General features: G+C 39.1%; 1 protein-coding gene across 1 annotated transcript in view; it reads left to right on the forward strand.

Moving 5' to 3' along the window:
* Nucleotides 1–1,139: 1,139 nt before the first annotated feature.
* Nucleotides 1,140–24,842, forward strand: part of LOC104494082 (serine/threonine-protein kinase MRCK beta-like) — a gene marked incomplete at both ends in the record, with an annotated part of 25,070 nt that continues 1,367 nt past the window's right edge. The window contains 4 exons of the mRNA XM_010136872.1: nt 1,140–1,231; nt 14,113–14,196; nt 17,623–17,718; nt 22,180–22,328. Of these exons, the coding sequence (XP_010135174.1) occupies nt 1,140–1,231; nt 14,113–14,196; nt 17,623–17,718; nt 22,180–22,328 (421 nt within the window). The remainder of the gene's footprint in view (nt 1,232–14,112; nt 14,197–17,622; nt 17,719–22,179; nt 22,329–24,842) is intronic.

Raw genomic sequence — 24,842 nt, forward strand, 5'->3', positions numbered from 1 at the left:
ATTACATTGTCAAGACAGTGACCCCTCTTGTCGGAATCCTGTTTGGCTTATAACTCATTAGCTTAATCATAATGTAAGGTGAGGTAAAACGGGAGTCTGGGATGAATTACAAGCAGTAGTTCTGTGATGTTTTATTCGGTTACAAATGGGAAAAATACATGTGTTTAAAAACTTAAATCTTTTTATTCTGTTTGTGATGAGGTGAATAAGAGGAATCTTTTTTTTTTTTTGTGCGTAGTTAGAGGTGCAAGCTGCTGCTTTGTAGACACCATACTTGCACTTGTGCAGTTTAGTTTGCACCATTGTTTTTCCTGATTTGGTCTTTGTAAATCACCATAGTGAATTGTAGCAAAAGCTGTATCTAAACAGTAAGCCTTATCCTGTGATGTGCTAGAAACAAAATATTCTGAATGGCAACTGGAGAGGGGAAAATTGATGGGATTTGCAGGTGCAGTGGAATTAGTCAGCTGGATACTTTGAGAAATACCTTGAATCCAGTGGGACCACCAGAAGAAAGTAAGTGTAGGCTAGCTAATTGCTAGATGTCTTTTAGGCCCTTCAATACTTGGGCTTACTGAGATCTGATGAAGGTCGCTTGAGAGAAAAGATAGTTCAAAGTAAAAATCTTAAATTAGCCACAGATCTTGTAGAAAATTATTTCACTGTTATTGAGTAGAGACAGCTATCTCTTGAAAGTGGGTTGTTAAAGCTTTAGATGATACTAGCTGAAATATTACAAAGTAAAACTGAACTCTGCTTAAGAAGAGAATTCTGCTAGTGACTGTAGGACAGATTTTGTCTAGTATTTACCAATAATGAATGGTCTCCTTCCCTTTCACGTGGTCCCTCACTGATTCCCAAAACCCTAAAGAAATGGGTGTGGAAAATCATGCTGAAAGACTACTTTGCTATTTACTTGCCAGCAGCAAGGCAGAGCCAGTCACAGGATTGAACTTTTCAAAAATTATAAGCGTTAATTAAATAATGTAATTAATATTTTTTCCTTCTGTAGTTCTAATAGTAGTTGAAAAACTGCTAATGCAGTGGGTATGCAATGAGTGCTTTTGACCTCTGGTTTATGGATTATTTTGGCTTGCAGTATTTCTCTCCATAATTGATTTTTTTTTTTCCTTAAACAGCAAGACCATTTACAAAATTGGTAAAGGAAATGCAACTCCATCGAGATGACTTTGAAATTATAAAAGTGATTGGAAGAGGTGCATTTGGTGAGGTAAGACTTTTTTTACTTTCAGTTGTAGTAATTTAACTTCCATTGTTTGTGCATCTGATTTCTTGGTAGAGTTTACCTGTACTTGTCCTAAAGACAAAAGATTCACACAGATGTGTTAAAACATTTTCAGATGTGGGACGTAGCTAGTTAGTAGTGAAAGGTCCCTCTGAAGCAGGGTATTTTGTGTCCAGTTCTGCCATTTCTGTGACTGACTCATTCTGACTTCAGTGTAGGAAAACAAGTATCTCTTCAATGCGTGTATGATCAGGGTGGTCCCACCTAGCAGCTGCACAGCTGAATTTGGGATCTCTTCTCCCACTTGCCATCTGTACTCTTCTGTGCTGCAGTAATTTAACACAGAACTGGGCTGCTTACATGGTAGGAACGTGGAGGCTGCTCCACCCATCTGCCTGTCTCTGTAGCAATCTGGTAATGCAGAAAGACGCATTTGGCTGCCTCAAAGGCTGTTCCCTGTCATCTTTGAAGATCAAAGGCTGTTGGATCTGTTTTTTGGACAGCAAGTTGAATCATGCTGGGACAATAGGAACGCCTTGTATTTTCAGGACTCACCAGTCCCAGGACCCTGGACTGAAGCTGTACTTCTTAATGCTTGATGAAAGTCTCATCAGTCACAGAAGTCTGATAGGGCTTGCCACTGACAAAAGCATTCATGAGCATGTCCCCTTCAGCAGGCGTAGGATACCTCAGTCTTCTGGAGAACCTCAACCATAACCCTTTCAACATTTAAGTATGTGTAACTAAAGCCATAGCTGTCAGCAAAAGAGGTTATTAACTAGAGAATTTCTAGAAGTAAAAAAAATCCTTAGATTTCTTTCAGGAAGCTTCTTTTAAGTAGGGCCACACCAAAGTCAAATGTAGGGGCAGCCGTTAGCAGCTCACTTCAGCTCATTAGCGCCTTGATTGCAACTTCTGCTGCCAGTGGCTAAGGCTTGGCTTCCCGATCTTCTCGTGTTGTCTCCACAGAGAGCGGGGCTATGTGCATGCAGGGCTTTCCTTCCAAGCATGGTATGCCTTGGACATGTCAAACTCTTCCACGCAGGGTCTGATTGTGGGATGGAGGTATTACAGGCAGACCAGAAACTAAGCTAGAAAAACACCAGGACGCAACTCAAGCAGGTTCAGAAAGCAATGAAATTTCTATGTGCATGCGTACTTGGTAGTGGGTGAAGTAATAGCTTCATATACACAGAAAATTTTAAGCCACTTCAGAGATTGCTTTTTGAGGAAAGTGGGCACCGAAGAGGGAAATCAGTGTTTCAAGAACAGGCAACACGTAATTCATGTGTAATCATTGTGAGCATAGCTGCTGAAGGAACTCAGGCATTTGAAGTAGAATGTCCAGATTAATAGTAACGTCTTGACCTGTAAAAGGTTCACTTTCTAGTAGACGTTGAACTTGATGAGCTGCAACATTTGTTACAAAAAAGAATGTGTTATCTTAAGGTAGTGGAAATACTTCATGAAAATCTGTTGCTTGTTTCACTTGAGTGTTTGTTTTTAGCTGGTGTGTGTTATTTGAACATGGCTTTTAGAGAGAAAAGTTACTGCAAAGAGTTTGGCAGGAAAAAGCAGAAAAGGGAAGAAATTCGGTAAGTCTAAGGAAGGGCTGAAAGGTAATAATTAAATTTAGAAAAGAGGTTGGAGTGGAGAGGTTTATGAGTAGATAAAAAGCCTAGAGAATCAAGGCAGTAGTAGGTAATGGCTTGCCTCTCCATTAGGGTTTTGATTTAAAGCAGTAGCATGGTTTTGAAGACAGTACCCCCACTTACTGCAGAATGATCTTGCAGTGCATGAGCTGGATTTCATTTGGAGGAAACTAGACCAGAATCTCTGTTGCAGGTGTGCATCAAACATGCTTCTGGCCCAAAGAAATACGTAAGAATCAGTCACTGGGTTTGACTCTGCTAACAGCTTCAAAGCATGTTCGGTCCAGGAGGCCAGGCAAGATACAGTGTTGTCATGGTTGCCCAGCTGGCAACCAAGCACCATGCAGCTGCTCTCTCACTCCAGCAAGAGAAAATACAACAGGCTTAAGAGTTGAGACAAAGGAGAGGAAGGGCTCACTCACCAGTTTTGGTCACAGGCAAAAGACAGACTTGTCTTGGGGGGGGAAAGAATCCATTCAGTTTAAACAACAAAATCACTGCTAAATTGCCAATCCAATCTGAGTATGACAGTGAGGAAAAACAACAGCATCTTAAATACATATTCCTCCCTTCTTTCCTGGGCCCAGCTTTGCTACCTCCTTCTCCCCCATGCAGCACAGGGGGGCAGAGGATGTGGTTGCAGTCAGTCCCAATCTGATCTGTGTCACTTCTAGCGCTCTTTCCTCTTCAAGGGAAACACTCCTCACAGTCCTCCCTTGTGGCAACGTGTCATCCCTTCCACAGGAGACTGTCCTCCATGTGTGTGGAGGTGGTCTTCCACATGATGAACCACCCCAGTGTGGGTCTTCCTTAGTCATGGCCTTCTTTGGGAGTAATCTCCTGCTCCAGTGTGGGCTTCTCCATAGGCCTCCATTGCTCTCCACCAGCAGTCTCTGAGGACTGTAAGGGCTCAGCTTGCCGTCTCACCATGAACCAAATGGAAATGACTGCTCTGGAGTGCCTCCTTGACCCCTTCCTCCCTAACCTGGGTGACCATATGGTTGTGTCTCCCTCTGTCCTACCCACTTCCAAAGAAGAGAGTTCCCAAAACAAAGGCCATTGCCAAACAGGTTTCTCCTCTTAAATACGTTTATTCAGAGGTCTGATGAGCTCAGCCTTGGCCAGAGGCGGGGCCGAATTGAAGCTGGTTTGGGATGGGGACAGAACTTTCACGAAGCTTATTAAGGGGCCATGCCAACAGCCCTTACCCCGCTACCAAAACCCACTAGACACAAACCCGACACAAGTGTGAAGCAAAATTCCTGAACTGCGCACAGTATAGATGCGAAGGCTCCACACAGGCTACTTTCGTCTGTTGTTCTGCTCTTGCTGTGCCAAATTACTTGCTGTAGTGGCTGTTACCACTGATAGCTAAAGAATTTTTAGAAGTTTTTTCTGGATCTTTTTCAGAACTAGACTTGTGAATGTTATAGCTATCAAAAATGGTTCCAGGCCAAGGGATGATGGAGTCAGAGGTGGGAATGCCTTCATAAAGTGTAACTTTAAGGAAGGGCTGTTTTCCATAGTATTTTCTTTTTCAAAGAGTTGCTCTTCAGGAAGTGACCAACTAGGAATCTCAGGACTACAGCAGATGAAGTATTTGTATGAACTTCAAGAGGTTTCAGTTTATACTTGTGAGAGGGTTTAGGATGAACTTTCTTGGCTTTGGATCAGCAGCCTGAAGGTGTATAAAAGATACAAATTCTAGGTTGAAACTTGTATTAGTAATGTTTGGAGTGCCTGAATCAACAATATCTTTCATATTCTTTCATTTGGAAAAGCATGGAACTTAAATAAAGCAATTTATCCCACCCCCTCAGTGGAAACAAAATTTCACAGAAGTAAATTGAGAAAGTATCAGTTTCATCCTTCTGTTAAAGCTGTGAGTGCTCACCGAGTCAGGGGAGTTAGTTATCTGTCTGTGTCATGTCCTCTTGTTTATTATAAAAGTTTTAGTTTATAGTTGTGGCAGCTTGAAACTTTTTGATCAGTTTAAATTATGCAGGAATCATTGATTTTAAGTTCATACTTTAATCTCGCTTGTCAGAGTATTTTGTGCTTTTTGCTTATGAATGAATCCTTTGACCCTTGTGTATACTACACTGCTGTAACTGCCAAATATTATAGGCGTTATAAAGTAGTAACTATATAAAGGTTGGCACTCCCTAATAAGAAAATAAAATATAGTTCCTTGAGAGGGGCTTGTGGCATCTGACTTATTTAAAACAACACTTCAGAAAACTGAATGGGGGAGCTATGCATAATTTTTCCATAGTACATTCATACATGCATAGGAAATATGTGAGAAATTAGCTGATGGGATTCTAGTGGTGATAATGTTACTCATTAGTTCTTGTGTTCAAAAGAAATCTATACACAACTATCTGTAAGAAATAAATTTTAAAAATACCTATGAAATATGTTAGAATGCATAAAGAAATTATTTGGAATTAAACTAAGCATATTATTGTTAGAATTAAGTAGTTTAAATGCTGATCAGCTAAACAAGCCAGATTTCAAAAAGGATGAAAACTGCGTTCCATTCTTTTCAGTTTAGCTGCTTTGGACTTTTTGGATAATGCCAGAGGCTTTCTTTAGTCTTACCAAAGAACTTTTTTGTAAATGAGTAGCTTTGAAGAAAGAGAGCCTAAACAAATTAAAGGCTTGATATTAGTCAGGATCAATTGTAAGAGTAAGCCAAGGAAACATGGTCTTTGACCAGAGAGAGGATCAAGAGCATATGTGAGCTTGTCTCTGAACACAACTGCAAGATCAGATCTAATTTAAGGCAGGTTGATATAATCACCAGTACCTATCTTTTCAAACCAGCAGAACTCAACATGGTTCTTTATGCTTTTTCCAGCAATATGAGAGCAAAACCCAACTGATAATTCAAAACCACCTGAGTGCAAGTAGTTACAGCATGGGAGATCTGAGACAGCAAGAGGAAAAAAATGTTTGAATAGCATAGCTCAGAACCTAGATGCTTCTCTAGCCACCTGCCAAAGCACGCATTTCTCCTTTTCTCATAAATGAAGCCAGCCGCTTTGCATGCAGGGTAAAGTGAATGTCTGAATATTCTTTACAGCAACATTTAAAGCTCTGACTCCTGCAGTCACTGGCTTGAGAATGTAATTTTTTCAGAAGTTTTGTAGTTATGAAGAAAAGTTTGAAATGCTCTTTGAGTTCATGACAGTTAGAATAGCAGGTACTTTGAAATGTGAGCTGTAAGGAGGATAAACTTCTCATGGCTCTTCCCCATCTCCTAGGGTGCATTCAGCTGGGTGGAACATTTTTGTGAGCACCCCAGTGTAACTTCCAGTCTTCCTTTTTTGCAGGTCATATAGGTGGATAGTTCATGTGCAGAGGGCAACCTCCATGAGGAGTGAAACTAATAATAATTAATCCCCTCTCTGAAATAATAACTAAAATGGTTTTCTGAAGTTTTAATGCTGGTTTCTATTAATAAAATCAATGCAGAAGTCTGTCTTCATAGACAAGAATGAGTATGTTGTATAGATTAGTTATTTTTTTATTAACTAGTGAAAATACACATTCTTTAGAAGAAGATTCAAAGCATATGAGCACAGAGTGGAAAACTCTCCTCTTTTAGACCTTTAAAAAAAACACACCAAAACAAGAAAACCCAAACCCACCTGTGGCTTCAAGTTTGCATGTGCCTGACTTTTCCTTCCTTCCAGAAACATCGTGGACCATTATTTGAAATGAAATAATGTCCTGAGAACCTGTGCTCTGTGGGGTTGTGCTTACCTGAAATACTTATGCCAGCCGAAGAATTGCCTTCTGTGGGCTGGATGCTTGCCTCTGCACGCCAAGGGAACTGGGAGTACTAGTGCTCCAGTATGGTGAGAGGGATAGGAGGATCCTGCGTATGGGAACTGTCTGGCTCCAATTACTTGCACTTGCTGCTTTGCAAGCTTCATCTGAGCTTAGTAGTGTGCTTGTAAGTCTTTAAGATCACTTTTCCTCATTTTGTGTAAAGGGCCATTTAGGCCCACTGGTGTAGAGGTATGCATTTGAACTGTGTCAAGGTGTACCTTGTTTGAGAACTGGGATAACGTAGCTGACACCTCCTGGAAATTTGGCAGCATGGGACTGAAACAATTGTTTTCCTTCCCTTGTTTGTTAGCAAGGATTTCTTGAATGAGCAACGCTTACTGTGGTTCCAGCGGAAGGGTGGAACTGCTTGGTCTTGCTTAGCACAAAAATAACTAAAACTCTTAATGTGCCCCACCTTAGTATTACTGCTCTGGATGGATTAGAAATACCTTTTCATATAAATGCTGTTGTGTACAGACTTGATCTGTGTAGTAATATAGTACATGTCACCTCCACTCAGGGTGCTTAGTCAGTCTTAGCTGGAATCAACAGATGTGAAAATGTGTTTCCAGAAGAAAATAAATTATGGTTGAGAAAATAAGACTGATCCCCTGTGTACCAAAGTTTCTGAAAAATTCCATGATTTCTAGTGAGAGATACACTGGCTAAGGGTGCAGTGAGACTCAAAAGCGAATATGCAAAACCGAAGCTTCCTGCAGACAGTTGTGTTTGGCAGTGAGACGCAGAGCTGTCTGTGCCTTTTCCACACTGTAATCACAGCTGTAGGGTACTGAGTTCAGTGTTTTTATGCACTTCTAGAAATTAATCTGGGGCACAGCGAGCAATCAGACTGCAATTAAGGCTGTCTCACCTATTCAGAAGCTTTGGTGATTGGTGTTAGGTACCCAGCAGGGACTGACTGTACTTTCCTACACTATAGATTAACAGAATTCATAAGACTTGCGCACAACAAATGAGACTTTTCATCCAGCTATTCACTGTCAAAGTGTTCAGAACACAATGCAGAAGAAATATTTAATTAGCTTTGCTTTTCTACAATATGCTCTTCACAAAAACCCCCATCAAAGCAAGCTGTTTTCTGCTGTGGAAATGGATGAAGAAGCTGCTTTGTTTTGAAAATGCCTCAGAAGAGCTGGTTGCTATCTTGGTCCTCCCCTGCTCCCTGTCTGTTTGTGTGGCAGCACCGAGTTACTATGGTGACAGGCAGGTTGCAAGGAGCTGGAGAGTCACAGCTCATTGTAGTGCTGCTGCAAGACCAGCCGTTTGACTCTGCAGAGGGGGGGATTGCTGAGGGAGATCTTAGGTGTTGTTTAGGGCCTTTATTCTTCTTTGCAGAACCTAACTGGCTTGCACTTGTGATGTCTTATTTGTACAACATGCAGATCCACACTGTGTTTAAAAAAAAAAAAAAAGAGATTTTTCCTTGGAGATGCGTACTGTGGCATATGAACCCTACCAAAAGGCTAATTTTAAATGTAAAATAGACAATAAAAAAACCCGACAGAGCAGTTCAGACCAGTTTTTCCTCAAAGGTGCAGTATTAAAACTGTTAACTAATGAGCTGTATGTCAAAGACTTTTCATATCCAAGCGTATCAGGACGATAAAGCAGTTCCTGCAGTGTTTTTCCAGTAACTAGTGTCCAAGGTATCAGTAGCTTGAGACAGAAATAGTAGACTAAAAGTGTCATATACCAGCTTTAACTGAGGGAAATGACTGTAATATTCAATTATGAATCTGGTAATAAGACATTATGGATAAATTGTTTACATCTGAAATGACATTTTGTCTCTTCTCCCGGTTGAAAGGCTTGTTTAAAATCTCTGCTCAAATGTCTAAAGCCATTCCAAGTTCCTGCCAAAGGTTAATTTATGGAAATTTTGCACTGTTTTATCCATGTAATTTTATTGTCCATTAACCTAAGCAGATCTTTTATCATCCTTACTACTGACGTCCTTCCTTCCAATTTTATTTGTAGGTAGCGGTCATATCTTCTGTTTTTTGAACAAGTAAAGCTATGACAGGCTCTTTAGTTCCTTGATCATCTCAATAATTAGTCATCCTTCACACTTGCTCCAGATAAACTTTATTTCTCTGAGGTGCGGCTGTGTGTGGAGTTCCCAGTGAGATTATATTTCTACAAGGCAATAATGTTTACCCATCCCTAGTGGTGCGCTCTGCTGTTAGGAGCTGATGACAGTGAGGATTATCACCTATTTGACTGTGTTCCTCCTCTTCTCAGTTGAGAACTCTTTGCATTTGAGTTTCGCCTTATTCCTGGAAGTCCAGTCTTTGAGGATAAGTTTTACCTGAAAGTTTAACATGCCATGAACATGAATAGTGTCCTAGTTAGCTTTTTTGTCTTTGCTTTGAAAAGAATGCCAACATGGTTTTCAATAAGTCTTTTTGTTAACCTTCGTAATTGATTTCTGGAAATCCAGACTTGCATTTGAATGATATCTGCACTTAATGCCATACTTATCATTTACATAAAAGAAAATTTGTAACTTGATTCTGCTTACTAATGCTGATTGTGTCCCTTAGACGGCAGAGTACAGCGGTGGGAAGTTCTGTCGTGTTTGCAGAGGCTGGTTTGGCTCAGATTCCCACCCCGTAGGTTTCACTGGGGAGTGAAGAAAGGTGGAACTTGGCCTGGGATGGCTTTGCACACTGCAGTCCTAAATGTCAGTATCAAGTGGGTTTTGAAGTTCAAAATGTAGCAAAATACTCCTATAACAATTCGAGAAGCAAAATAATAGTTCTTGCCAAAGTCTAAAAATGTTTTTTTAGCTATATTGGGTTTTTTAAATTTTATTACAGCAGAAGCAAAACAGAGCTTTGAGGCAAAAAGTGCAGGAAGAAAATGGATGGCAGAAGTAATACAAATTTAATAAGGTGCTGTGGCATGTCGTTACCACAGCTGGCTTTCACTTATGCTTTAGCCCCAGTTCTCATACATTTTTTTGACATAAATATGTCTAAAGTTGGTTGAAGTGTAGGCACTAGGATTCATTAGGCTTTCCGAGTTCCTTGAGGAACCATACTTCCTCTTTATTGCAGTGTCCCTGTTGCCGTGAATCTTGAGCAGGACAAGTCACAGCGATGATAATCAAATCAGATGGTGGCAGCTTAGACCCATAAGGGCTTGCCATAAGGCGGGGTGCAGTAGCAGGGGAACCCCTGCATCTGGAATTTTTCCTTGTCAGTGTTTTAGAATTTGATGAAACAGAATCACCTAAATCTCTCTACCAAACCACTCTGTGATTGCTGAGTGTTTGAAACGCCTGATTCTCCATTCCGATTTAGCATAGTGAAATGCAAGTTAGGTAAGTTTAAATTCTTTTAATTTGACACAAATATCAACGCTAGTTGTCTGGATCAAAGGTGTGTGGATTAGTTAGCCCACATCCCATCCCTTTGAACAGGTAGAGAGGTGTAGGATAAGAATACAAGGACAGGGCAGAGCTGAACCTCCCAGCTTCCAGCAGCTGAGTGTTCTGGGGCTCCCTAACTACACCTGTAACTGGGTGGTCCGTAGTCACTGTGACTTCTGCTATGTGTTTTACTCTGGTATTAAACATGTACTTAAATACTTTCTGAATACTTAGGTGGTCACAGCAGCCTGTGACTGTGTTCTAAAACTGTTGTGCCACGATACTTCCTTCATCTCACTATCTTTTTATTTTATTTGATGCTTTTCAATTTCTGTGTTATGAGAAGCAGCAAGTAATTGTTCTCTGTTCATCTTCTCCACAACATTTGTGGTTTTCTAAGCCTGTCATAGCTGTTATCTCTTCCAGGCCTGGAATATTTTAGGTTATTACATCTTCAGAAGCTGTTTTATACCTCTGCTTGTGCCTTTTTGCTTCCATTATCCTTAACATACTTTTTTTTAAAAAAGAATTTCTATTACAGTGTAAGTTGTAATAGCCTTGGAAATGAGGAGCGAGCATCAAAATACTGGTCTTTTACAGCCTGTGCATAATGTGAATGTTTGTTTGGCCAATAGACTTTTAAAGTTTGACAATAGAAGCAAAGCTTTTGTTCTTAAAGTAGGCATTTGCAGCAGTGTACAAATCTACGTCCTTTGGAATACCTCTGAACACCAGCTGACCATTTTTTCTTACGTCAGCAGATGTGGTGGATTAGTATGTAGTATAGGAACTGTATTTAAAACCTGATATCTTGCATGGTTAGCGCATCTGCAATATAAGAGTTTTCTGTTTGATCTCACAAAGTGGTCAGTGTGGTTATTGTAATTGAATATGAGATATGCCAGATAAAGAGGAATTATTACAAAAATAAGAAAGAAACAACTGTACCACAGCATCTCAGAAGCAGCCGGAGCATTAAATGACAAATGTAAACTTAAAACTACTGCCACCTGATGAAGAAAGCAAGAGAAAGCTAACTCAAGGAAACACTGAGACGTTTTATGGAACAGAGGGTATAGGATTTTTTTCACTATCGCAACACTACTCCTGCTTATAATAGTACTGAGTTTATCAACGCATAATTTTATTTTGTGCTTCCCTGTTTTCAGTTCAGGCATCAATGAGGTTTGGATTTTGCATTTCTGTTAGTTTTCTTTAGTGTTTTTTGTAGGTTTGGGGGTTTTTTTGTGGGGTATTTTGGTGTGGATTTTTTTTTTTTTTTACTGATTAGAATGGGTTGAGGAGGACTTAGGTCTAGTCCAGCCAAGATTTTGTTACTTCTGTGAGGCATATTCTGCACCTTTCTAGTTTCTTTTCCAGAGGTAAAATTCTTGGGGAATTTAATTATTTTGCTTTATGGTTGCATGAAATTTTCTACTGGCACAAGAAGCTGTACCACTGTTGCCCTTGCAGGTAAAGCAGTACTTTCTTTACAGGTGCTGGAACTTCATGACCACTTAATGTGAAAATATGAGTCAACTATCCTTTTATGAATTCTACTTTTTCTTTCACAGAAGACAATCTCTTTCCACCAGAAAGTTTAAATTGGAATTTTTTTTAAGCAATCCTTTCAGTTGAAAATAAATAGCACTAATATAGATAGCAACTGGGGTATAGCTAAACGGGTCCTACAGATTTCGCTTCCTTTTTCTTTTGTTTTTTCCAGGCCTGTTCTCATTTACTACTTTATTCTAACGCTTATACAGCTCCTCAGCAGTGCATGTCCTCTGCCATGCCAGGCTCACATCATTCCTCAGCAGCTGAGCACAATTCAAAGCTCCACCATCCTGCCGTGCTTTCAGGCAGTGATGGCTTTAGATACTAAAGTGCAGTAGATACCTCTCAGGTTCTGATTTGTGCCCTATATTTGTACTGAAATGGCTGAGCAGTTCTGGTGTCCTGGTGTAATGAAACTTGAATGTTGCTACTTCAGGGCTTGCAGAGCTGTGCTTGAGAATTGCTTCTGCCTGAGAGCTTTTCGTTGTCTGCAGGAGGTAATTGTGCTCCGTTCTGGTCTGTCCCTTCAGTGGAGATGGGGGTGCGTGTTTCCTGAGTCATCATCTTCTGTATGGAATGAAGTTTAAAATGTATAGCGGGTAATGTCAGCATCTTGCAGTTTCTCAAAGCTTCTAATGTGCGGTTTGACTTACAATGTGCCTTCAGCTGTATCAGGATAATGATTCAATTAAGTGTATGGAGAGAGGTTGTTACTGTGGCTTTTTAACTGCAAGGCCATGATGAGGCTAGGAGCAAGGCTAAACGTTTTAAGCTCTTACTGAAGGTCACTGTTGAATCGTTTCATGGTGCCAAGGAACCTTGTGTTTGGGTGAGACTTCCTCATCTTATTCATCCTTCTCCCACAGCATGAGCAGTATCTACAGGAGGTGTTTGTAGGCCAGGAGACACTGGGATGTAATGTAGCTGTGGATATTCTACATAGCTTACAGAAGCTGCTTCTTAGTGCTGTATCTTTCCCAGCTGTGCTTAGGGCCAGATTCCCATGTCTTTCCTGTGATGGGTACCTGCTAGTACTTTTCTGAAGACATGTTTCCATTATGTGACTTTGTGTACTAGGTGTGCTCATCCATTACGTGATGTGGTGAGTGGAGCTCCATGGACCTGAGGGGTGGAAGGCTTAGGAGTGCATCTGCAGAGTGAGGTGTCTGTCTAAATGTGAATATTCCATTCTTGTATTATTGGAGGAGCAGTTGTCCCCCTGCCCCTCATCTGGAGTTTCTTTAGTGGTAAGGTGTAGGGAGGTATTATATACCCTCCTCAGGACTTTGGGCATTCTATAGTGTTGCTCTGCCTGATGCACTATTCCAACCTTGTGGGTATATTCTGTGTCCGCTTAGAGCTGCAATAGCTCCTGAATCCCTTATCTATGAGACTTTTTAAGCAACAGAAGAGGCAAGCTGATGTGATTCCTGCTACTTTTCCCACTGCTATTCAGAGCTCTGTTGGAAGCAATGAAAGCTGCTTGGTTTTCTATTTCTGAAATAGAAAAGAGCTGAGAAGCAGCGGAAATAATGCAAGCAGTCCATGCATAGTCCTGTGAAAATGTTGCTGTCCTAGTAATGATGCCTGCTTTTCTTTTGCCAACTGGACGAACTTTGTGGAATTGATGGCTTTGCTACAAGAAGAATTAGTTTTGCTTTGGAGAATACAAGTCTTAGTCAAAATAAAGTCTTTGCATTCCTAAGCCTTGAAGTTTTTGTATTCTTCTGGTTTTTTTCTTCCACTGTACAGCTATGTGCACAGCTACTGTTCATAACAGACCGGTCTAAGCAAGTCTAATACAGAGCATGCGTAGTAAAATGCTTCAAGCAAAATGATGAATAAGTAAATCAGTACTGGTTTTTTGCTTCTTTTTAAATATCTGCATAACACTACACAAAAACATGTTAATTTGCAAATATCTTTCAAGTTTCTGAAACCTGAAATATGAAAAGAAATGAGTGAAATGTAGTGTATTTTTGGCAGCAGCCTTTCTTGTTTTCTCAGGCTGCTCTTTTTAATGTTGGCTTCTTGGCTGAAGGCAATGGCCTACAAGCATTGCTTGTTCGTGGCAAACAATGCAGCTTTATTACACATCTTCATATGAAAAGCTTCATGCTCCTCCTGTATCATCCCCCATGAACTTGATCATGAGCACTTGACCACACGTGGTGTGCTGTGCATCAAGAACACAGTAGCAATGTAGGAGGAATATAGAAGGAGCAAAGACTCAGGCTGTAGTTTATCAGTGTGAGTTGATCACTGATGACTCCTTGGTAACTTATTTTATTAAATAATTTGTAAACATTAAACTGTTTGAAAATCATATTTCTCTGACCATTCTTTTGCGTGAATATTAAGCTGTTTAAATATTGTATTTCTCTGAATATACTTTTGTTAAATAAGGTATCTTCTTATTTCAGGTTGCAGTTGTTAAAATGAAGTGTACAGAGCGCATTTATGCAATGAAAATTCTAAATAAATGGGAAATGCTTAAAAGGGCGGAGGTAAGTCATATGGTTTTTTTAATGCAGACAATTTTTAAAATGGCACTGGGAAAATTACATTGAAGCTCTTCCAGATTAGGAAGAATTATTTCATGAGCATAGGAGCTTCATTCTTTTTTTTTTCTTCTTTTTTTCTTAAGCTGTTTTAATGCAATCAAGTCTGACAGTCCCTTCCAGGCATCTGTTGTTCTCAGCATTACTGTGCATTCGTTTACCAGACAGTCTGCCCTAGTTCTTACCCTGAATTTGTTGGCCAGATTTTTGTTTACAATAAAGGCAAGTTAAAGACGACATGAAAGCTGAGATTGGTGCTACTATGACATTCACAGCTGTGTACAAAAACATTATGAAAAGGTCTTTTTTCTCTTTCATTCAGAAAGCATACGTTAAGGAGCTTTATGTCCTACAGTTTCTAACAGGATTTGTGTAACTGGTGAAACTGACTAAATATTTTTGAATCACATTTTCAGATTGTTAAACAAAACATCTTAAGAAGGTAAATCTGTTTAGGAAGAGTATTTTTAATGAAAGGAGATGTACATTGTCACAACAAATTATGTAAATGTGAGTGGGTACTTGACAGATTAGGAAAGGACCTGCTAAGAATATGCCATGGGAAATGGTGTATTCCTAGGATACCTACTCTTGCGCAGTAGTGGAAAACCTTATGGCAAATACTGTATTGCATAAGGCAGCAGGCAAGTGAGCAATAGATTTGAGGGGAAAATACATGGAATGCATCAGTACTTACAGCATTTCTGTTAAGGGGTGCAGGCTAGCTGCTTGCTGAGGACAGAGCCTGCTGACCCTTCCCTGTCCCATTCCTCTGTCCCCTTCCTGACACCTCCTCCTCCCCAGCTTACCCTTCCTAGTCCCTCCCTTCCTTTCAGTGAGTCAGTGCCAGCTCTTTTCCTGTGAATAAATATCCTCCCTCTTGTTAAGCTCCTCTGCACCACTGCCTTTGCCTGATTTAGTCACGCTCGGTCCATTGGTCCATGCTTTTCTTTACAAGCGACAGCAGCCACTGCCACTTGGCCTGTCAAGAGAGATCACACTCTTGGCAGTGCTGCATCAGCAGCTCTGCATTAAGCCTTACCCTGTAAGGGGGAAATTTGATGCCCTTTCTACAAAGATTTCAGTTGGGTTAATTCATTGGTGTTTTAAAATGAAATGTTTTAGAGTGCTCCCAAACTGATGGAAATGCCGCTATGCTGGCTTAAGTCATTTTTTAAGTGACTTGATTAAATGCCCTACCTAAACAGCTGAAACTTTTATATGTAGAGGTGTCCTGAGAAGAAAGCATTTTGCAAATAGTCTTCAAATTATGTGACTAACTCCTCTTACCCTCTCAGGCAGGCAAGAGGTGGGTTATCTGCCAAGAAAGGTGTACAATGAGCAATAGTTTTCCCAGTCCATGCTTAGGAGAAGTCCAGCTAAGTTCTCATTCCCCTGATTTTCCCCATCTGCAAAGGACAATAAAGGAAGTCTTCTCTGCTGTACCCCTTTGTCTTTTCCTGATTGGTTTGCTTGCATGATTTGGCTTTTCTGGATAAGCAAGATTTATAACCTGCACATCAAGTTTATAAAACATCTGGATGTTAAAATTTCCCAAATGTGGTAAAACTTGTTAGTTTTTCAAATGAAGCCTGCCAGAGTAGACTAGCTTCTTAAGTGGGCAGTCCCATTGAAAAGCCTGCTGCAGGTGTTTTATTAGCCACTGTATGAGTGGTCTAAGAAGCATGTTATACTGGTTTGTGTTTGTTTTGTATAACTTACTAAACATTAAAAAAAGTTATCTAAATACTACTTATTTGTGTACCAGCTTGCAAGAAAAAAAAAGTGGTTAGAAGCCACCAAAATACAGGAAAGATTAGTGAATATCAACTGACATCTGTAAATAGCTTGCAAGCAAAAGAAGGCATGGCATTTACGTTGATAAGGTGGACTGTTTGTATTTGTTGTTCTGACAGCAGAATACATAGTCATTAGTGTATTACTGCTGACAGTTCCAAATAAGCCCTGGCTGGCTGATGAGGGAGCCTGTCATGCTTTTTCAAGGCATGTCTCAAGGCCTCTTAAGCTAGTGTAAGCCGAGACGGAGAGTTTGATACTTTGAATTCATGATGCAAAGCGTTCAGCAGCATTACTAGTTTTGAAATGTTCATAACATTCCCCCGCTATTTGAGGCTGCACAGCAAACTGGATCAAGGAACTGATGTCTTCAAAAATAAACTAGTTCTCTGTGTTGGCAGTCTCCCCTCCTTGTGGTGCCAGAACTGAGAAGTTCTGTGCTGTGGCAGGGAATAGGATTACTTGGAGCTGCTGTTGCTGCCATACTTTTTGTAGAGTGATACTTCGGCCTTGCATTCATAAACCATTAAACCACTCTCAGTTAACATTTAATTACAATTTACATCTCTTTGCACCAATAATTACTAATTTTACAATGTGGCCACTGTATGGTCATCTTCAGTAGAAATGTAAATTGACTTTTGCTTCTTTAGGGTGAAAAAGGGTTGAGATACTGTTTTAAGATGCAATCAGTATATGATAAGGCTTGGGCTTCAAGACACCTGGACAAGAGGCAATGACAAAAAAAAAATCAGTTATTATTTAGTTATTATTTATTTTGAATCTGCACCTATTGAATAGCCTAGTAATGACTTTCTGAATTGAGAGGAGTGGAAGAATCCCAAGGTCTGCATCTTGATGGTTCTGATCCAAAAAAAATGTTGACGGTTTGTTTTTTAATTACGGGAAACTTGTTCGAAGTTTATGAAAGCTGGTTTTATGTAGAGATGCTGAGAAAACTTGTTACAGTGAGCTTGCTTCTCTGAAGTGTTGTGGTGTCCTATTTGAAGTAGAGGAAATGCTATTGAAAATTAAAATGTATTATACTGGACAAATATAAGACAGCAACAGTAAAATCTGCTTGTTTCTTATAGTGTGTTGGCAGTGTCTGGAACCCTAACGTAAGAAAAATATACATTAAACTCTTTTCACAAAGGTCTTTTTCAGAAGAATCAGACCGGCTTTTCTAGATCCATTCTATTTCTGCTACAGATTGCAGTGACAAGTTACCATTTTTCTGGCATTTAAAAATGCATTATGGAACAAAGATTCAGTGTTGACTTGAATTGGTTTGTGGGCTTTTTGGGTTTGGGGACTGGGGAATGTTGCGGGTTTTTTGTGGGGGTTTTTTGTTTGTTTTTTTTGTTTTTAAGGTTGCCATCACTATTGGAGTGTCTGAATGCCTGACTACAGGCTTGCAGAGATTCCATAGCTTGTCACTTGTGCAAACTGAATTCCAATGAATAGACCTCTGTTCAGTAATTTTAAATAATCCCATAAAATATCTATACATGTATTCATCATGCAAAAATTACCTCTTGGTGTTGACTGGCTTTTTCCTCTCTCTTCCTTTAGACAGCTTGCTTCCGAGAGGAGAGAAATGTCTTGGTAAATGGAGATTGTCAGTGGATTACTACATTGCACTATGCCTTTCAAGATGAGAACTATTTGGTATGTTTGATTCATCAGCAAATAAAAGCTTTAGGTTATGAAAGATTTTTTTTATATTTAAGGGTATTAATGCAATAAATCGGTCCGCACCTCACATCGGTGGTTCAACATTCTTGTTTTCTCCTTGAAGAAAAACTTCAAAGGGACTGACTGTAACTCCAGGAGAGTGAGAGTGTCTTGTGGTACTATAGTATATAGAGCTTTAGTTAAGCACCTTAAATGAACTAATTAACCCTGGCACAAAATATATCATGCTTAAGTTTAATGTTTTGGATAACATTACAAATAAATAATTTGAGAGGTGTTGACTCTGTGAAAGTAAGAACTTTTACAGTAAGAAAGAAAACTTTTATTTTAAACTTTCAGAATGTCTTTTGAAGCAAGACTTTATTTTAAAAAGGCAGAAGTAATTTAAAAATTTTTAAAAACGGTTTAAACTTGTATTTTTAAAACGTCAGGAAAAAAAATAGCCTATTTCTTTAAAGTATTTAAATGAAATGTGTTTTTAAGTCAACATTTTGGCCAGTAGTTTGAGAGACTTTAGCAACCATTTATAATGAAAGTCATTACTCCTATTACATGTTTTTAATGATGATTGCTAGAACTGTAACACATATGTTTACCTTAGTCGCAGAAGTCAGCAGAGCACCGGTTAGGGGCAAAGTCAGTAAATCCCCAGCGTACTGCAGGATACTGAACCATGCAGGTTCCATGGGGCTGCTTGAGGTTGGCTTTGCAACCCTGATAGTTTTGTAACAACTGACATCGTTGTAATGTGAAACTTTTCAGCTGCTTAACACAGTTTAGATAGTATCACAACGATTATAAATAAGAAAAAAATGCATTGATAAAAAGCTGCCAATGAGTTCAGGAACTAAGCATGTGAAAGAGTCAGAAAATACTCAAACATTTTCACAGGTACTGAAACAAACTATTTTGCCTGTTACATTAGAAGTATTTTCTGAATAACAAGCATATCTAAGCAAATACATAATCAGATCTTAGACCTTCATTTACAGGCAATTTCAACTGAATGCTTTGTGATTGATCCACATTTTCAACCTCTCAAAGTTCAGTTAAATCTGGCACTTCCTCATGAAGATAGCTTATAATTCAACATTATCTCAGAACCACACAGCTCTCAGACTTGTATAAAAATAACCTAAGACATGCTATAATGTATTTCCAAGTAGCTTGTAAGAGTGGATCTACCTAAGAAGAAACTGTTAGCTGTGCCAAATAGCAAGCAGTAGAAATGACAGTGTAGAAGAAGGATCTAGTGTTGCTAATACCATTTTATACAAATCTGTTCCAAGCAAGCTGTAGCAGTATAATACATTTCTTTTCCCCAAGTTCCCAAAGACATTTAGATGTTGAAGATTCATTCGTCAGCAGAATTTAGACATCTAGCATCTAATTTAAGATCCCAAATCTAAGAAAGCAACAGCTCTGCCTGGCAGCCAGAGTCAGCAAATTCACAGCTTGCATGAGGTCTGGTTCTGCATGTGCTGAGATGCTGCATTCCAATTTGATCTGTTACTCAGCATCCATCTCATGTAAATGTCTGGTGCTCACAGATGGAGTGTATCTTCATCTCAATCACTATTGTAAATGATGCGTGAAGAAATGGTGAAACACATCAGGAAGTGATTTTTGTGCAAAAACTTTGACTGAAGGTTCTTTTTCGTACTGTCTTAGTGATTCACTTGTCCAGGGGCTAAAAGAACTCTGTTCAGTTCTCTACTCAGCCTGAAGAATTTTATAGTGATGTTTTTCCACATCTTGGGAGAGTGCTGCCAAATTACAGAACCTGAGCAGACTGGGTTTACTTTTTAGCTGCGTTGTTCATCCTTGATCCTTGTAGAATGGGATGCAAAACTGAGAATAAACCAAGAATAGACAACAGAGCTTGGATCTCCAACCTGCAGTGGACATCAGTCCTCTGAAAAGGAAATCTCTAGATTCTGGTATCTGTTCCGAGTGATGTTTGTGCATTATTACTAGTGATTCTTAGTTGCAAAACTGTGTAAGCTAACCCCGAAGCACAGAGGGAACCTTAGTGTCTTCCCACACCTACAGTTTTGCCATCCTGCTCTGGTTGCATGATAAAGGGTTCAGAGTAAGACAAGTAGTGAGAGAAGGTAAGATGTTAATGTAGAAGAGTAGTAGCTGCCCTTGGAGAGTCTAGAAGTAACTGGGGTTTTATTCCCTCTGTTTAATATTTTTAAGGTATGTGATGATGCAGAATTTAAATATAATAAATAAACACAAAATTCTACAAAATGTTTATGTTCTGGAGTTCAGTTTCTAGTTCTGCTCCTGTAGTTTAACAATGTTTGAGGCAAATACACCATGTGGTAGTGTTCTAAACAGCCAACCCTTAAATGACATTGTATGGAAATGCCAGCACAGCTTTTTTCTTTTTCTTAGAAAGCTTTCGTAGAGCCAGTTTGAATCAAGATGGGTTCAGTAAGCCTTTGGTGATTTTGCTGAAACAGATAATGGTGTAGATGAAACAGTCCATGTATATTAGGAACGTGTATGGGACCTGCAGTTCTTAATCTCTTCCAGATTCAAATCTGTTACTTTTCTTGTGATTTACGAGAAATTTTCTTTCTCAGCTTCATTCATGAAGAAGGCCATATATGTGTTTGTCTACTGTCAACCTCTTAAAAGCTGCTGAGAATTCAGAGTATATTGATGTCATATTTTCCTTGGATTTCAAACTATTCTCCTGCTGCTTGATGTAGATGCTTCCTTGGAAGAAATGCAATACCTCTAGATTTCAGCATCAGAATAGCCTTTATTTTTAACCCCATGTGAAGGGAGAAGTGCTGCCTGGCAAGAAGACTATTGCGAATTGAAAGATGAATAAAACTGACTTTCTTATAGAAAAGGTCTTACCATCTTCCTCTGATCCATCTGCCTCATTTCACAGGTCTGCTGAGCTCTTGCTGAGTTATAAACTCTGTAGGAGCTGAGGGAAGCGCATTGCCTTGTCTCTTTGACAGGCAGGATATTTCAGCTCCCATAAAAGCTCTGTAAGCTCGCTTAGCCTTGAATTTGAGAGAAAATATTTTAATACAATATCCCTTTAAAAAGATTGCTGGTTCCTGTCTGTAACTTTTTGTTTTCAAACATAGCCATTGCATGTGTACGGTGTTCCAACACATGTTTTAAATTCCTGGATGGGTTGTGCAATATGAACTGATTGATTTCAACATAAGTGATTAAATTTGCCTATCAGATTAAGCTATAATTTGAATAATATGGAGAAAGACATCAAAACTATGCCTTTCAGAGTTGCTTTTTTAAGCCAAAAGACAGTGAGGAAATAGTATTGCGCTTCGTGTTCCTTTTGGGTTCCTATCTTCTTTAATCTGCTTCCCTTGTGGCAGAGACAGTGGGTTGTAGGTTGCTTTACCCTGAGGACAGAAATAAGATGACTGTTTGGGAAAGTTAATTCCAGACTAAGCAAAGTTATTCCTAAAACCACGTATTAAATCATCTTGGGAAACATGAAACAAAATGGCTCAGGACTGGTAGTACTAGATGAAGTCCTTATACTTGAAGTGATGGCCTGGATTTAGGTGGATATTGCTAGGAAATAACCAAAACAATCCTCATTTTATGGTATGTCAAACAGATAGCAAGTCTGAGTCCTTTCTTTCACATTACGCTATCTGTGCTGGTCCTTTCCATAGGTAGCATAATGGCTGATTGTCCTAGAAAGCTGTTTGCTTTTTCATTGAAATATATTAAAAAAAAAAAAACATTAATGTTTGATTTTTAAATTTCTCATTGTAGTGCCTCTGGCTTGACAGTGCTTCTGGCTTGTCATGGGCATCCCCTGTGCATAGTGTCATCAAGCCCTGCCAGCTATGTTACACATTCACGATATGGCATGTGCCAAGATGAGTATTTGAAGATGTTGATGTGATTAAGTCCCACTTTTGGAACCACTAGTAGTATTGAAATGGTAGCAAAACAAAAAGTAGTAATGAGGTGTGTATTTTAAGACCAAGCTGCATCATGTGGGGTTTTTTACTATAATTTTTTCTTCCTGCATCCTCCGGAAATTCTCAGTTTAAGGGCTGATAACCTACATCAGTTTTGATGATGATAGGTCATTTTCTGTGTATAATACTGTAGTTAGGACAGAAACAAACTCACCCTGATTTACTTGTTTGTTGCTGCATATCTTGGTTGGTTTGTTTGTTTTTTTTCATGGTAAGACCTGAATGCTGATGTGTCATCCTTCCTGTGATTATTAAGGTATATGGTATCTTTTTACACTAGGTAAGCAAATAAAAGTAATGCAAAAGGTTGCTAATTTTGAGTGCTTTCCCAAGACATAGGAAAAAAATTATTGAAAGGGTTTATTTAGGGGTTAACCGATGGACTTTTTTTTTCTTACCAACTGTCTCTCCTTATTTGACTGCTTTATTTCTCCCTTTTCAGTATCTAGTGATGGACTACTATGTTGGTGGTGACTTACTGACGCTTCTCAGTAAGTTTGAAGACAAGCTTCCTGAAGATATGGCTAGGTTCTACATTGGTGAAATGGTGCTTGCAATACATTCCATACATGAGCTGCATTATGTGCACAGGTAAAATACCGTCTTACTTGGCAAAACATACATGTACAGTTATGAAGTTAATCCTGAAGATGTTGATGGGCACAGCCACAGGCAAACTACTGTGGGTACTCGCTTACTATATGCTGTATAAGCTATTACATTTTAAATACCAAGTTTTGATGGATTGATATTAGAAGCAGTGACATTTATCTGACTAACCTTTTACTAAAGCTTTTATTTTTATTCAGGCTTCTTGACTTATTCTCAGTTCTTCATGAATATTTATCTGTCTTTTTCCAAGCCAACCTAGGAGTTTGAAGTAGTTTGAATTCTCTGCAAATGTTTAGACATTCTGCCAAGTCTATGCACAGTAGGCTTATGATAACATCATCACATCTGTTTACCTGAGGTTGCCCTCAAGATGTTTCTGTAATGAGTGGGCATGTGCCAGTCTAATTGTTTCTGCACACAGGAAGTATATTTCAGATGAGCAGCTACCATCATGTTAACTTAGGCTGTGCTCTGAAGTGGTTAAGAATATACACTATTCCTTTCTCTCTCTCTCTCAGGGAAGGGGTCAGGAAGGTAGTGTGTGCTTTGCATGTATCTTTTTTGGCTTCCTTTTGGAGCAACTGTTATAGAAGAGCTGTCAGTAGTGCAGGGGAAGCACTTGATAAATACCTTGTTTCATCATTGCAAGGGATCGAGTGAGAATTTCTATCATTTGTTTGCTCTTATATTAATTTGGGAAGCCTTTGCAGTTGTTTCTTTACATGCTGACTTTATAACTTGATTTCAGTAAACAGAGAAGTTAGAAAATACAGAGTGTGAGAGTAGTGAGGTTTTTAAGTTGGCTGAAAATTGCTTATGGCCCTATGAGTGGGTTTTTGGCAGGTCACTGAAAGTTCTGGCTTAGGAGAAATGGACTTCATACTGGCAGTGTACCTGACTTGGCCAGGTCCCTTCACCTCTTTAAGCCTTTATTTCTTAGTCTGTGAAATAGGGACAGTTTTTATTCTCTTTCATGAAATTTATGGGTGACAACTATTGGGTAGGTGAGATGATTTTTATTGACAACGAATGTTTAAAAGAGATAGGGAATTTTTAAACAATGCTTTGAACAATTCTGTTCAGACTTTGATCACTGTTTCAGAAATGAAAAGAGAAAAGATATATAAACTCTAACACTACTGGGAGTAAACATGATTTTAAAAGTATTATGGAATCACAGAAGTTCACCAGAGGCACCGTGGCACCCATTTCCGAGAAAGGTGGCCTGACTAACTGACTGGCTAAGTCTTTGCTTGGGGCCGAGTGAATGCCTGTTGTGCCAATAGGAGTGAATGGCTCTGAGGCCAAAACACAGGCTTTGAATAGGAGATGTATGAATGCCCAAGAAATTACTGCTTGGCAACTGGTATGGAATAGGAGGAAGCATGATTGCTCTGGAGAGGATTTCAAGGACCTTTTAAAGGCTTATGTGACCTGTTAGCTGTAGATAGGAAACAGTGGAGCTCAGAGATGAAGCATTAAGCTTTTCTGAACAGAAACGCCGTTCCCTTAGGCAAGCAAGATCTGCATGCAAAGCAGAGATGTGTTGGATGAGATTGGCTCCTGCTTTGAACAGCACTGTGAGCAGCGTTCTTAAAAACAAACAAAAAAATGGTGTGTATTTTATCTTTAATAGTCCTCTGCACCTACTGAGCTTGACTTGTGGTTGTGAGACTGAAAGGGAATGTTGATAATGGTATCTAGAACCAAAATGTATGGAATAAGTTTAATAATAGAAAATAACTAAAGTTTACTGGGAAGACATAGCGAGATGGTCTAATTTTCTGGTTAGTGCATATTTTTCTGTATTATAACGAGTATGCATTTAATTCACGTTCACAGGCATAGATTAGCATTTACTATTTTGTTATAATACTGCTAATGCGCAACAGTACTCATGAAGTTTCAGTAATTAATTTCAAAGCATTAGCCCTTGGTTAAAAAGGTTTAGTTCAAGTTTGCGTTGGAAAAATGTATCAAATTGGCAGGATTTTTACATATATGAAGACCCTTTGTTAAAGTTCTAAAAACCTATCAAGGTTTTTCTCCTAAGTCTCCTCAAGTGTGAAACTGGCATTCAGTACCTTTAAAATCAGACATTGCCAACTTCCATGTATATGTAACAAAGTGTATTAGAGCATGGTTTTTTTCCTTGTTCCTAGTAATTCTAGTCTTTCCCTCAAAAAATTAAGCTGAAGCTATTGCACAATTTTTGAGTTTTTGAGCATATGTAGTATTATTTGGTACTTCCCATTGGAAAAGAAATATAGGATTTAATGATGCAACAAGACTGGTGGGGTTAAGGTAAGGCACATGCGGTTTTATTTATTACTAATAGATACTATGGATTAAATAAATGTGGTATGTAAAAGCCCCAAATCAACACATTTACAGGTTTGGTTATCTTTTTTGGCTAGTTCAGATATATTATTATATTTCAAAACAGCTGTGATACAGTAGCATATTGGGAGCTGATGCTGGGTAGTGTTGGAT

The sequence above is a fragment of the Buceros rhinoceros genome, unplaced genomic scaffold (genome assembly GCF_000710305.1).
Source record: "Buceros rhinoceros silvestris isolate BGI_N320 unplaced genomic scaffold, ASM71030v1 scaffold23405, whole genome shotgun sequence".
Taxonomy (NCBI): Eukaryota; Metazoa; Chordata; class Aves; order Bucerotiformes; family Bucerotidae; genus Buceros; species Buceros rhinoceros.